Source organism: Acipenser ruthenus, chromosome 10, assembly GCF_902713425.1.
Source record: "Acipenser ruthenus chromosome 10, fAciRut3.2 maternal haplotype, whole genome shotgun sequence".
NCBI lineage: Eukaryota > Metazoa > Chordata > Actinopteri > Acipenseriformes > Acipenseridae > Acipenser > Acipenser ruthenus.
In genome coordinates, this window is record NC_081198.1 from 26,101,639 (window position 1) to 26,113,856 (window position 12,218).

The 12,218-nt window shown below is 39.9% G+C and overlaps 1 protein-coding gene across 2 annotated transcripts in view; it reads right to left on the bottom strand.

The window, feature by feature from the left end:
- LOC117412335 (ATP-binding cassette sub-family B member 6) overlaps window positions 1-9,431 on the bottom strand; it is a 101,270-nt gene extending 91,839 nt beyond the window's left edge. For both annotated transcript variants that reach the window (XR_009329688.1, XM_034020630.3), the window contains exons 1-4: window positions 9,218-9,431; window positions 6,474-7,006; window positions 1,300-1,437; window positions 761-950 (exon numbers count right to left, since the gene is read on the bottom strand). Coding sequence is in view for 1 of the 2 variants with exons in the window: in XM_034020630.3 (XP_033876521.2) it covers window positions 761-950; window positions 1,300-1,437; window positions 6,474-6,989 (844 nt within the window). In the remaining variant the exon portion in view is untranslated. The remainder of the gene's footprint in view (window positions 1-760; window positions 951-1,299; window positions 1,438-6,473; window positions 7,007-9,217) is intronic.
- Between the last annotated feature and the right edge of the window lie 2,787 nt (window positions 9,432-12,218).

Below are 12,218 nucleotides of genomic sequence, written 5' to 3' on the forward strand. Positions count from 1 at the left end.
AAACTAAGCAAAAGCTATTGATTAAACATACATTTTCAGAGCCTTTTACAGTCTGAATATTGCAATAACAAACACTCTTCATATCATTCTAGTTTTAAAGTGAAGTTTGTAACAGTCTGATGTCAGGCTTTCCAGAAAAATCAAACCAAACCTAGGCTCCACCAAAGAAGCTATATCTTGCCAGATCCCTGTTTCAGAAAGTTTTGTCGTTGGTCTAAACCCTGCACAAGCCTGCTGTTTCAGCATTCGAAAAACCAGGGCTTACTCCTCCAGAGCCAGACCAGGAACAGGCCTTATCTACTCTCCCCCATCTGGGAAGCAGTGAATCACTGATGTGGAAGGAGGGCTGACACCCCCCCGACGCTGACCCAGCTCCCAAGAGAGTTGTTTTCAGCACAGTTATATATATTGCTTCCTTGGTAAAGAAAACATACACAAAAGACAAAGAATGACCCAGGATGTGCACCCTGAGAACATGGCATGGAAACAGAGAACTTCTTCACTCTATGTAGTACCAGGATATCATGTTTTAAAATGAAAATCCACATTTGTTATAAGATGTGTTTATTTAAAAGCTGCACATTCAAGACGTAAGTATCTTATGAAAGTAACAGAACAGAACAGCATATTTATAGAATTATTGTGTTAACTACAATTACTGTGAGGCCAGGTGAGTTTGTAACCATGACACACAAATCAGTTGAGAGACAGGCTGCTAACCTACTTTCAAACAGTAGACTGATAATATTGCGGCACTTACCTATGTTTTTGTAGTAAATGGGAACAAAGACGTTGACAGCCCGCTCTACCCCAAGCAGCCCAACACACAGGACCACCAGCCCCTGCAGCAGCACGCTCCCCTTCGGCCACATATAGGGAACCAGCAGCTTCACCTTCTTTCCAAAATTCTGCCACGTTGACTGGCTCCTGCTGCCGTCACCCAACAGGGGCTGAAGGTAAAGAAGGACGGTCAGCGACACTATCATCCGCTAGCTGCTTTGTGGAATACATTCTGATCCGTCTGTTATGATTCTTGTAAATCCATTACAACAAATACTGTATGTTAGTCACATACATAACCCTTCATAGCTATAATGTATTTTCATTTAGAGCTACCAGAAATGTCTTTATCAAGTATCAAGGGAACTGGACAAGGATTTCTTTAGATACACGTGCAAATGTATGGTATACGTGCAAACGTACGTACCAACAGACATCTCCTTAAATCATCTGATTTTATCATTAAAGGATAAACATGATACCAAATGAGCATCTCTCTCCGCAGGCCTCCCAGATTACCTGCCCGTGCTCCAGGTCGCGTTCGTCTTCATTGATCAGCAGCATGTAGGGTCTCTTAGGCAGCCCTGGAGCCCGGAGTCCCAGACTGAACAGCAGTGCTGTGCAGACATAGCGCAGCAGCCACAGCCCAAACTGCACCTGGACAAGAGTGGTAAAGTTACAGCATCAACATTCAAACACAGGGTGACCCTGGAGAAGAGTGGCAAAGTTACAGCATCCACATTCAAACACAGGGTGACCCTGGAGAAGAGTGGCAAAGTTACAGCATCCACATTCAAACACAGGGTGACCCTGGAGAAGAGTGGCAAAGTTACAGCATCCACATTCAAACACAGGGTGACCCTGGAGAAGAGTGGCAAAGTTACAGCATCCACATTCAAACACAGGGTGACCCTGGAGAAGAGTGGCAAAGTTACAGCATCAACATTCAAACACAGGGTGACCCTGGAGAAGAGTGGCAAAGTTACAGCATCAACATTCAAACACAGGGTGACCCTGGAGAAGAGTGGCAAAGTTACAGCATCAACATTCAAACACAGGGTGACCCTGGAGAAGAGTGGCAAAGTTACAGCATCCACATTCAAACACAGGGTGACCCTGGAGAAGAGTGGCAAAGTTACAGCATCCACATTCAAACACAGGGTGACCCTGGAGAAGAGTGGCAAAGTTACAGCATCCACATTCAAACACAGGGTGACCCTGGAGAAGAGTGGCAAAGTTACAGCATCCACATTCAAACACAGGGTGACCCTGGAGAAGAGTGGCAAAGTTACAGCATCCACATTCAAACACAGGGTGACCCTGGAGAAGAGTGGCAAAGTTACAGCATCAACATTCAAACACAGGGTAACGTGGGATAACATCAAAAACTATTTTCTGCAATCGGAGTAGGGATGTTAGTGTAGACTCAAGAGTTTAAACGTTTTGAACATTGTTCTTTTCATTGTTAACATCCTGACAACTTTTTTACATGTATAACTTTAAAGTCTGTTTCAAAGCTCTTTTGAAAATGTCCGCTCTAGTGCACTGGGGTTTGAGATCTGTCCTCTAAATCACTGCAGGAAGAATAAAAAAAAAAAAAAAAAAAAAAAAAAAGTGCTCTGGCTTTTCTGTTCCATACCACATCATGGATCGTTATTGCTGTCTCACCTGTTTGACAATGTGGGCAATAATCTTTATACTATCAGTGCACTAGAGCAGACATTTTGAAAAGAGCTTTGAAACAGACTTTAAAGTTATGTGTAAAAAGTTGTCAGGATGTTAACGATGAAAAAGAAAAAATAAAGGTATGTTATTGAAACTGTTGAAGCAGCACGTAGGGATGTGTATCGCTCAGTTGTAGCAGCACGTCAGCTGAGCACAGTTGAATTATGTACAGATAATTCACACGTGCAACAGCAATCGTTTTGACGCAAGGAAGACTAGCGATGTTCCAGTGGAAAAGGACATTAAAACATCAAAGGACTGTGAGTTTAAAAAAAGGCAAGATACACAAATGATCTCATGAAACTGGCTAGTTAGCAGAGTGAGAAAGACTATAAATATCTAAGCAAAATTGAACATTTTGCGCTCCACATCGAATGCTAAACAAGGTGCTGTCACTCTACTAAGCAAAGCTGCAACTCCGGGACTCTGCCTGAAAACGGAATCAAGACGGGACTCTGCCTGAAAACGGACCCAAGAAGAGGAAGCAAGCTGCAAGCGAGTCAAAAACCACAAGCAACGAGACTGAGGCCTGGCTAAAGGACTGCCGTAAAACTTACACAGACAAACCAGTCTGGGTCTGCTGTACACCTAAAACCACAGTATCCAAAAGAAACTGTGCCCTGCTACCTGCGTGGCTAAAACATTCAGCGAAGAGGACAGAGCGGACGGGCATTGTTGTGGATCCTATAGAGAGGACTGAAGACATTGTTGCAGCTGTTTTTTTATTCTATTGAGAATTGAAAGCTTTGTTGCTGAGTTTGATCCAATGTAGGTTTGAAGACTTTGTTGCGGAGAGGAGAGTTATTGTACTGGACACTTCAACAGATTGAGTCTCCAAGCCAGCAAACCAAAAGTCTAAGCTTCAAGGAACTGGTGAGTATAATTCCAGTTGCATTTTCCTTTCATGGAACTAAATTAATTAATTGTAACACATTCATACAGAATTGTACTGTTTATTGTTTAGTTTGCACACTTTGTGTGTGAAATAACTTTTAGTGAAACTTGATGAAGTAACCATAAGTACTCTACCTCATATTTTTGTAAGAATAATTTCTTTAAATGTAAACTTGCCATATGCTTCATCTAAATACCAGTAATAAGCTTTATGTGATATATTCTAAGATTGTCTGCATCATCTCAGTTGAGGCTGTGTGCTTGGATGTGGGCGTGTGTGTGTGTGAGCAAGCAAGCTACATCACAGCCTGCTTGCTTGCTCTAGTGCTGCTGGTGTGTGAGGAGACAGACGGTGTCATATTTCAATTGCCTGCTAGTCAAATTAGGGCAGTGAGTTTTTGAATTGTGTTTTGTGCTTAGAGACTAAGACATTTACTTTCTGACTTTTCTGATTTCTGTTTATTAGTTGTGTGCTTAATAAAATACTACTATTGATTAACCATTCCTTGTGTCTGCGCATGAATGTGTGTTCATAGTAAATCCTCGATCTTGGTAAAACATCAATTAAATATTATTAATAAGAGAACTAATCAACCCAGATAAACATTAAATTATCAATTATTGAATTGTTCCTACAACTGGCTTCTCCAAACCACCAGTGAAGCAGAGTTTCCATGACTCTGCAATTTTCTAGGAGTGTGTTAGTCAGTCAACACTGACTCAGCAAAACTAGACTGTACTTGAACTGAACTGTTTGTGCAAGTCATGCTGAGCTTGTACTGATCAGTGATTGCAGTGCTGTGCTGTACCAACTCGGAACACGTAGGAATGCTATCTGTTAATGTAGATTGGGGGTATGAATGCATACATTCCAGATTGAGATGAACTATTACTGTCTCTGTGGTGTGTCTAACTGGAGCTCTCCTGTACTGCATTCGTCTCCCTGGTTTCTAATAAACTGTGTATCGCTTCCAGAAACTTAAGAAGCTGCTCCACTGACAGCGCAGGGTAGGTTAGAAGTCACTGGAAAAAAAAACATGTCCAATGACATTATGTATAATACAAATGTGGACTGAAGCCGAGGCGTATAGTGAAAAAAAATTGTCCCTGAGTGGGGATATAATGTCTGACAGGGGATTATATTGTCCCAGAGGGTCCCTAGGGTTCCACTAAATCCAAAATATCCAGCGACCCCATATCTGTTTTATCAACCTTGAAAGGCAGCTTCATCTGCTTTCCGTTTCCAGATGGCAACAAAGAACGCTCTGCAGCTCAGGTCTATGTGTCTGGGATGGAGGGATTGCCGAAAGCTGGGGAAGATGTTTTCATTCAAACTTTGTTTTTAATGTCTTCTCAAAAAAAACAGAAAAAGAGCTTCTGACATTTGTGTTTCTTTCAGTGGCGTGGCATGAGCCCTTAGAGAGCCATTGCTATGAATATGTACTGTTGTTATGAATGATTGCTGTGTCTCTATACCGTTGCGATATTATATAACTGCGACTCCTGGTGAAATGCTGGGTGACGCACACTTTGTGGCTCGAATGAACTGACAAAAGAATAATAAACAAAAACGAAAAGAGAAAGTAAAAACACAAAAAGTTTATTATTTGTGTTCTCTGTATTCATTTGTGTTAATTATTCTTCTCTCTCATTCTCTCTCTCCTGTTTCTTTGAGCCTGCATGTTCACTGCAAGGATTCGTCACTTGTTGACTTTCGACACCGCTCGCTAGCGCATGTGTTTTTCGAAGTCGGATGTGCAGTTGAAAGAAAATTTCATAATTTTGAATTAAGTGCTCGTTCGTTTCGTGGAGACAATGGCATTGAGCAAACCCTCCACAAGAAAAAAACAAAAGTATGAGGCTTTAAACCAGACTGGGAGGAAGAGTTTACTTTCACTGAAAACAGTAGTAAACCTGTGTCTCATCTGCAACAAATCACTTACACACTTGTAGCCTGTACAAGGCGAGCAACGTCAAACGTCATTACGAAACACAAATCACAACACGTTTTCAGATGAATATCCTCCTGGATCAGACTTAAAGAAGCTGATTTAACGACTCAAGCAAGCAAGCATGGAATATCGTTCGTGGCAAACAATGAATGAATCTTTTTATAAAATTGGAGTGTTGGCACTAGACTAGATAATGCATGTTTACATGTTATATTGAAAGTCTAAAATTAATATTATATTTACATATCTTATGTCTCGTCATGAGCAGGTACTGTAATCCCTTTCAAAATAAATGTGAATTTGTCATCCACAAAGCTCAACAGTACCTAATACATGCAGCAGTCATACAAAAAAAAAAAATGCATCTTTTTTTTTAAACCCAGCTTTTGGATTGTCAAGGGAAGAGCTTGTCAAAAAGAATCCTTACAAAAATGTGTCATTTTATGTGGTGCTTTTGGTGAAATCAGGGCATTTACTGTATTTTGCTTCATAATAACTGAATATATTTTATTTAAAGTGTGTAATACATACAGTATAAACTGAAATAATGGAAAAACACCAGTATGTCACATATAAAGTTTAATATGCTTTAGATCTACAGTACAATACAAATTACACAGAACCTGTGCAGGCTCTGCAATGTTCTATCCCTTGTTTTTGTGTAGTTTGCTGCCATCAAGAGACAGCCTAACTCCAGTACTGCACAACAGTGCTAGTATTTAAAATGTCTTGCTCTCAAACATCTCATGTTCACAGTACGTGTCTTGCAGCTCTCGACCATATGGAAATTTTGGTATGCGGCTCATAGGGTCAGGAAGTTTGGCCACCCATGCAATATTGTATGAATATATTTTCTGTTGTTATGAATGATAGCTGTGTATCTATACCATTGCTATAGTGTTGCTAGGTATCATTGTTATGTGCTTTGTGCAAACTAAAATATGTCACATGATGGTGTTTTACCGAATCACAAGACATATTTTAAAAGCGAGGTTTAATAAATTAATATATATTACAGAACATTTTGGAATTGAGCCCTGTCTGTGGCCTGGCACATGGCTAATTCCAGCTCAAGACTATGATGTCCATGACTTTTGTTACACAAATAAATACAAGACATACCTTTTGCTGTGTAGTTTCTAGGGACCACCACCAGAGGGGGCTCATCCATGACATGAAGCTCAGGTTCTCTGCAGCAAAGGCCAAAGCCCAGAAGAGCAGCAGCACTGTGCTGTGGCCCCGGGTTCGATCCCGAACCAGCACCCGGGTCCTCTCCTGCCTCAGCAGGACCAGAGAACAGGCCCAACCCAGCACTGACAGACACCCATACAAGATGGTGTAGCCAGGCACCACACTGCGGCCCACAGCCTGCAACAACATCCCCCCGAAGAACTGCAACAAGAGCATGGCGGACAGGCAGCACTGCAGGGTGTACAGCTTCGAACGAGGGATGTATTTGGGCTCCATTGCCGTGCCATACTTGCCGTAACAAACGCAGTGGAAAGTGCCGAAAAGGAAGGAAATGGTCAACATCAGTGTCGGGACCAGGGTGAAATAGAAGCAGGGAGATAGGCCCTGCTCAATCCACACCTCTGCTATGGAGCCATTGGCTTCACAGTAGCTCCCAAGCACTGCCATCCGGTGGAAAGTGTGGCCTGAGTAGAAAAAAAACACAGCTGGAAAATTCACAATCTGAGCTATCAATAGAGTGAAAACGTTGACGACCATGATGTGCTGTATATCAAAGTACAGATGAGTATAGAAGAAGTCATGGTATACAGTGCTCCCTCGCTGTAAGGTTCTCGGTTATAACGCTCCTACAGCAGGTCCCCCAATTCCCTATACTAGTGATTCATGCAATATTTCTACAGTTAATACAGTACCGTGATGTTCAAACTGTAAACAACTTCTCAGTCTAACTTCCGTTTCTGTCTCGCTTTTGATACAGTATCTGAACTGAAGAAAAGCTGTGCTGGCACTTTATAACACAGACATCTTATTCAGCATTCGTTTTATAACTCAATAAATATTAGGCCTATTACGTAGTTATCTTTCTTAATGTATTTACTTTTCCCTGGGAGACGAGACGCTTCACCTTCGCTTCAGCCCCGCTCCAGCAGCCGAACCTGGGGTGAGCCCATTCTCTCTTCCCCTCTCCCAACCCGCTCTCCTTGGTTTGCTTGTCTGTCACTTTGAACTGAACTCCCGACCGCCGTTTAGCCAGGCAATTTATAGTTTAAAAACTTGTAATTAAAATGATCCACAAGTGGGACTGTTACCCCTTTTCTTTCTTTTTTTGTAAAACATACAGTGTTGATTACATGGTGCTTTATGCATGGTTAATTCACAGGAAGTTACATTTTTGCTTCACTATATCTGCATTATAGAGAGGGAGTTATTTTGTATTTTAGTCAGATGTGTGTTGTTATGTGTCCCGCAGCGCCCCCCACCCCCTCCCCCCTTTATAAAGCTCTTTGGTTATAACGCTCATATTGTGTGTCCACCGAGACCTGTGTTATAGCGAGGGAGCACTGCATTACAATGACTGACTTACAGAACAGTATAGAGGAAGAAGTCATGGTATATTACAATGACTGACTTACAGTACATTATGTAGAATAACCTCTGTTCTCCAGATACCCACAATCTGATACTGACCTAAATAACGTTTCATCACAAATTGATAAGCCGTTTTCAGAGATGCAAAAAAAATAAGGTAACATTCATCTTCTCCCATAAACAGCAATAGATGGGTTCCACACAGCAGGAATAGTATTGGTATGAAAATGACTACTCTAAACCATGTCCAACAGATAACTAAGCAAGCATGTCAGTACCAACCATCCCCACCCATCAGCATGATGAACTAGTTGATGGCCATGAAGTACTGTACATCAACAAAACAGTATACAAGAAGAAATGCCAATGGGATGTTCAACGGGATTTTCAATGCGATGTTCAATGGGATGTCCAGTGGGATGTCCAGTGGGATGTCCAGTGGGATGTTGAATGCGATGTTCAATGGGATGTTCAATGGGATGTTTAAGTGCTTTTGATTTTTTTATAAACATTGTTTGCTAAACTGCCAGAAATGTTGCATTGTGGTCTCAGTCATATGAATTGGTGGCTAATGTTCACTAAATGCTTGTCCTCTGATACCTTGAATTATGGTATAATATGCAGAGGGTGCCAATACTGTTACTGAATGCACAAGTGTGACACAGACACCCCAGAATTTGATATGATTAAGAACTAAACAGGTGCCAATATAAAGTTTCATGCCAACTCGATAAGAGCTTCTCCACATACATGATACGAAGGTTGAGTATATGCGTACTTCCATGAGTACCATAGTGCATAGCCCCTTCACGGACAAATACAGATATAGCTGAGAAGTTTACCTGAACTTAAGAACACCTCATTAAAAGCTGAACTTAACAAGCATGCAACAAAATTGGCCTGGAATCGGTAGGTAAATGTTTATATATACATAATAATAATAATAATAATAATAATAATAATAATAATAATAATAATAATAATAATAATTATTATTATTTTTAACAAAACTTTAATGTCAACTTCAAATAAGGTGCAAAGCGTTAATACCTGACGGTTTGAATGTAGTAACCATAGCGTACGCAGAACGCTCAACGTGCAACTCGACTCTAGAGCAATGACATTGTCACTTTGTGTGGAGAAACAACATGCTTAATATTGATTACAATATACACATTTATTAACAATATTGATTACTATATGCATATTGATTCATTTACTACATGCTGGCTGTACTGTACATTTCCCACACATTGTTTTGACGTATCTATAGTATAGTGCAGCTCTAGGCTGCAGTTCACACTTACCCGGAAGAAAACTTGTAAAGTTGTGTTATTTTCAGAAATAATGACAGAATTTCTGAAGGAGTTCTACTAAATGTAGATTATGTCTAGGTATGATACCGTGTGTTTGACAGAATTACATTTACTCCAGTCCTGCAGCTGCGTCTTTGTTAAAACGTGAACGCACATCTATGACTCGGCAGTCGACACCAACACACTTACACAACCAAACGGAACCCGCCCGGTCCTAGTGCTCCTTGACTATAAACTTCGATTAGCTTGTGCAGTGAGTAAACTGATGTCCGTCGATGAAGTGTTTATTAATTAATTCATGTTTCATTTCTGCTATAGACACGCTTGCTTTTTGTACCTGCTGCAAATTGTATCTATTTATATAAACAAGTTCCGATGTCGAGTTGTTTTCATTGAGCATTACTTTTTTGTTACTGTAATTCTGCTCGGAGAATATGTTGGCCAGAATGTTTTAATTACTATTGTTACAGTGACATAATAGGCAGACACAGTTGTGATTTTTGTTGTTTTTGTTTCGGGTACTACTGGCGTAAAAAAGTTTTGTTTAAATAGATTACATTAATATTGACGTTACCTTGCGTCACTAGTCCTGATACTGCGTGGTGACGTCACTCTCATTGAGCGAGTAAATGGACGGGAGAACGGAGACGTGTTTTGGGGATAATCCGGAGTAACATGGGTTTATTAGTATATATATATGTCGACCCAGGAGACTTTTTTGACCTGAAAAAAGAAACAAGGACCAGGGATCACTAATGGAGATTAAATAAAGGGGGATTCAGAACAGAAAGTAGGAGGCACTTTTTTACACAGAGAATTGTGAGGGTCTGGAACCAACTCCCCTGTAATGTTGTTGAAGCTGACACCCTGGGATCCTTAAGAAGCTGCTTGATGAGATTCTGGGATCAATAAGCTAGTAACAACCAAGATGGGCTGAATGGCCTCCTCTTGTTTGTAAACTTTCTTATGTTCTTATGTAGTATTTACTGGGCCATGGTGCAACACTGTAAAGACCACCCCCCCCCCCCTCCCTCCCTCCAAAAAAACAAACAAAAACAAAACACGGAGCACTTACTCTAAAGAAAACCTTTTGAAAATAAATAAATACATCAAGCAGTGGCACAATGTCAAAAGTCTTCTGCATTACACCAATACAATGCTTTATGTTTTGACGTTGGATATTTATTTATTTTGCAATTTACAAACCTAATTTTTTTTGTTTTGGTTATTTAGGGGGCACCAGGTGTAAAAAAAGAAAAAAGCATTACATTTTAACACGTCTTTTTCCCAGCCTAAAACTTGTATTGTTTCACAAAAAATGCTTATCTTTTTTTAGATTTATAAATCTTGTGAAAAACATTTAAATAAATAAATTAAAATCCAGGATGTAAAATAAATCTGAGAAAAAGAGCACCAGTTTTTAAATCTTTTTTTTTTCTTTTTTTTTTCTACACTTGGCGAGTCGAGATTTACCTAATCCTTGCTGCTTGCAAATAAATATTTATTTTCAAAATAAATATATATGTTGACTGCTAAATCCGGACATACAGGTTTTCAGATTTATAAATTATTAAATGTTTACTTCCAGACATAATTTATAAAGCTTAAAATATTTAGCAAAGTTTCAACATGTAAATCCAGCATGTGAAATAAATCAGAGAAAAAGAGCTCCAGTTTTTAAATCTGTTTTACACTCGGCGAGCACATTTAGCTAAATGTAGGTTTTTAAATCAGTGGAATAGCCTGGACTCGAACTGTCAACATATATTTTGAAACTAAACATTTAAATGTTTTTCATTAGATTTATAAATCTGAAAAATTGCATGGATTTAGCAGTCAATTATTTATATATATATATATATATATATATATATATATATATATATAGATATACAGTGCCTTGCGAAAGTATTCGGCCCCCTTGAACTTTGCGACCTTTTGCCACATTTCAGGCTTCAAACATAAAGATATGAAACTGTAATTTTTTGTGAAGAATCAACAACAAGTGGGACACAATCATGAAGTGGAACAAAATTTATTGGATATTTCAAACTTTTTTAACAAATAAAAAACTGAAAAATTGGGCGTGCAAAATTATTCAGCCCCCTTAAGTTAATACTTTGTAGCGCCACCTTTTGCTGCGATTACAGCTGTAAGTCGCTTGGGGTATGTCTCTATCAGTTTTGCACATCGAGAGACTGACATTTTTGCCCATTCCTCCTTGCAAAACAGCTCGAGCTCAGTGAGGTTGGATGGAGAGCATTTGTGAACAGCAGTTTTCAGTTCTTTCCACAGATTCTCGATTGGATTCAGGTCTGGACTTTGACTTGGCCATTCTAACACCTGGATATGTTTATTTGTGAACCATTCCATTGTAGATTTTGCTTTATGTTTTGGATCATTGTCTTGTTGGAAGACAAATCTCCGTCCCAGTCTCAGGTCTTTTGCAGACTCCATCAGGTTTTCTTCCAGAATGGTCCTGTATTTGGCTCCATCCATCTTCCCATCAATTTTAACCATCTTCCCTGTCCCTGCTGAAGAAAAGCAGGCCCAAACCATGATGCTGCCACCACCATGTTTGACAGTGGGTGATGAGCTGTGTTGCTTTTACGCCAAACATAACGTTTTGCATTGTTGCCAAAAAGTTCGATTTTGGTTTCATCTGACCAGAGCACCTTCTTCCACATGTTTGGTGTGTCTCCCAGGTGGCTTGTGGCAAACTGTAAACGACACTTTTTATGGATATCTTTAAGAAATGGCTTTCTTCTTGCCACTCTTCCATAAAGGCCAGATTTGTGCAGTATACGACTGATTGTTGTCCTATGGACAGAGTCTCCCACCTCAGCTGTAGATCTCTGCAGTTCATCCAGAGTGATCATGGGCCTCTTGGCTGCATCTCTGAGCAGTCTTCTCCTTGTATGAGCTGAAAGTTTAGAGGGACGGCCAGGTCTTGGTAGATTTGCAGTGGTCTGATACTCCTTCCATTTCAATA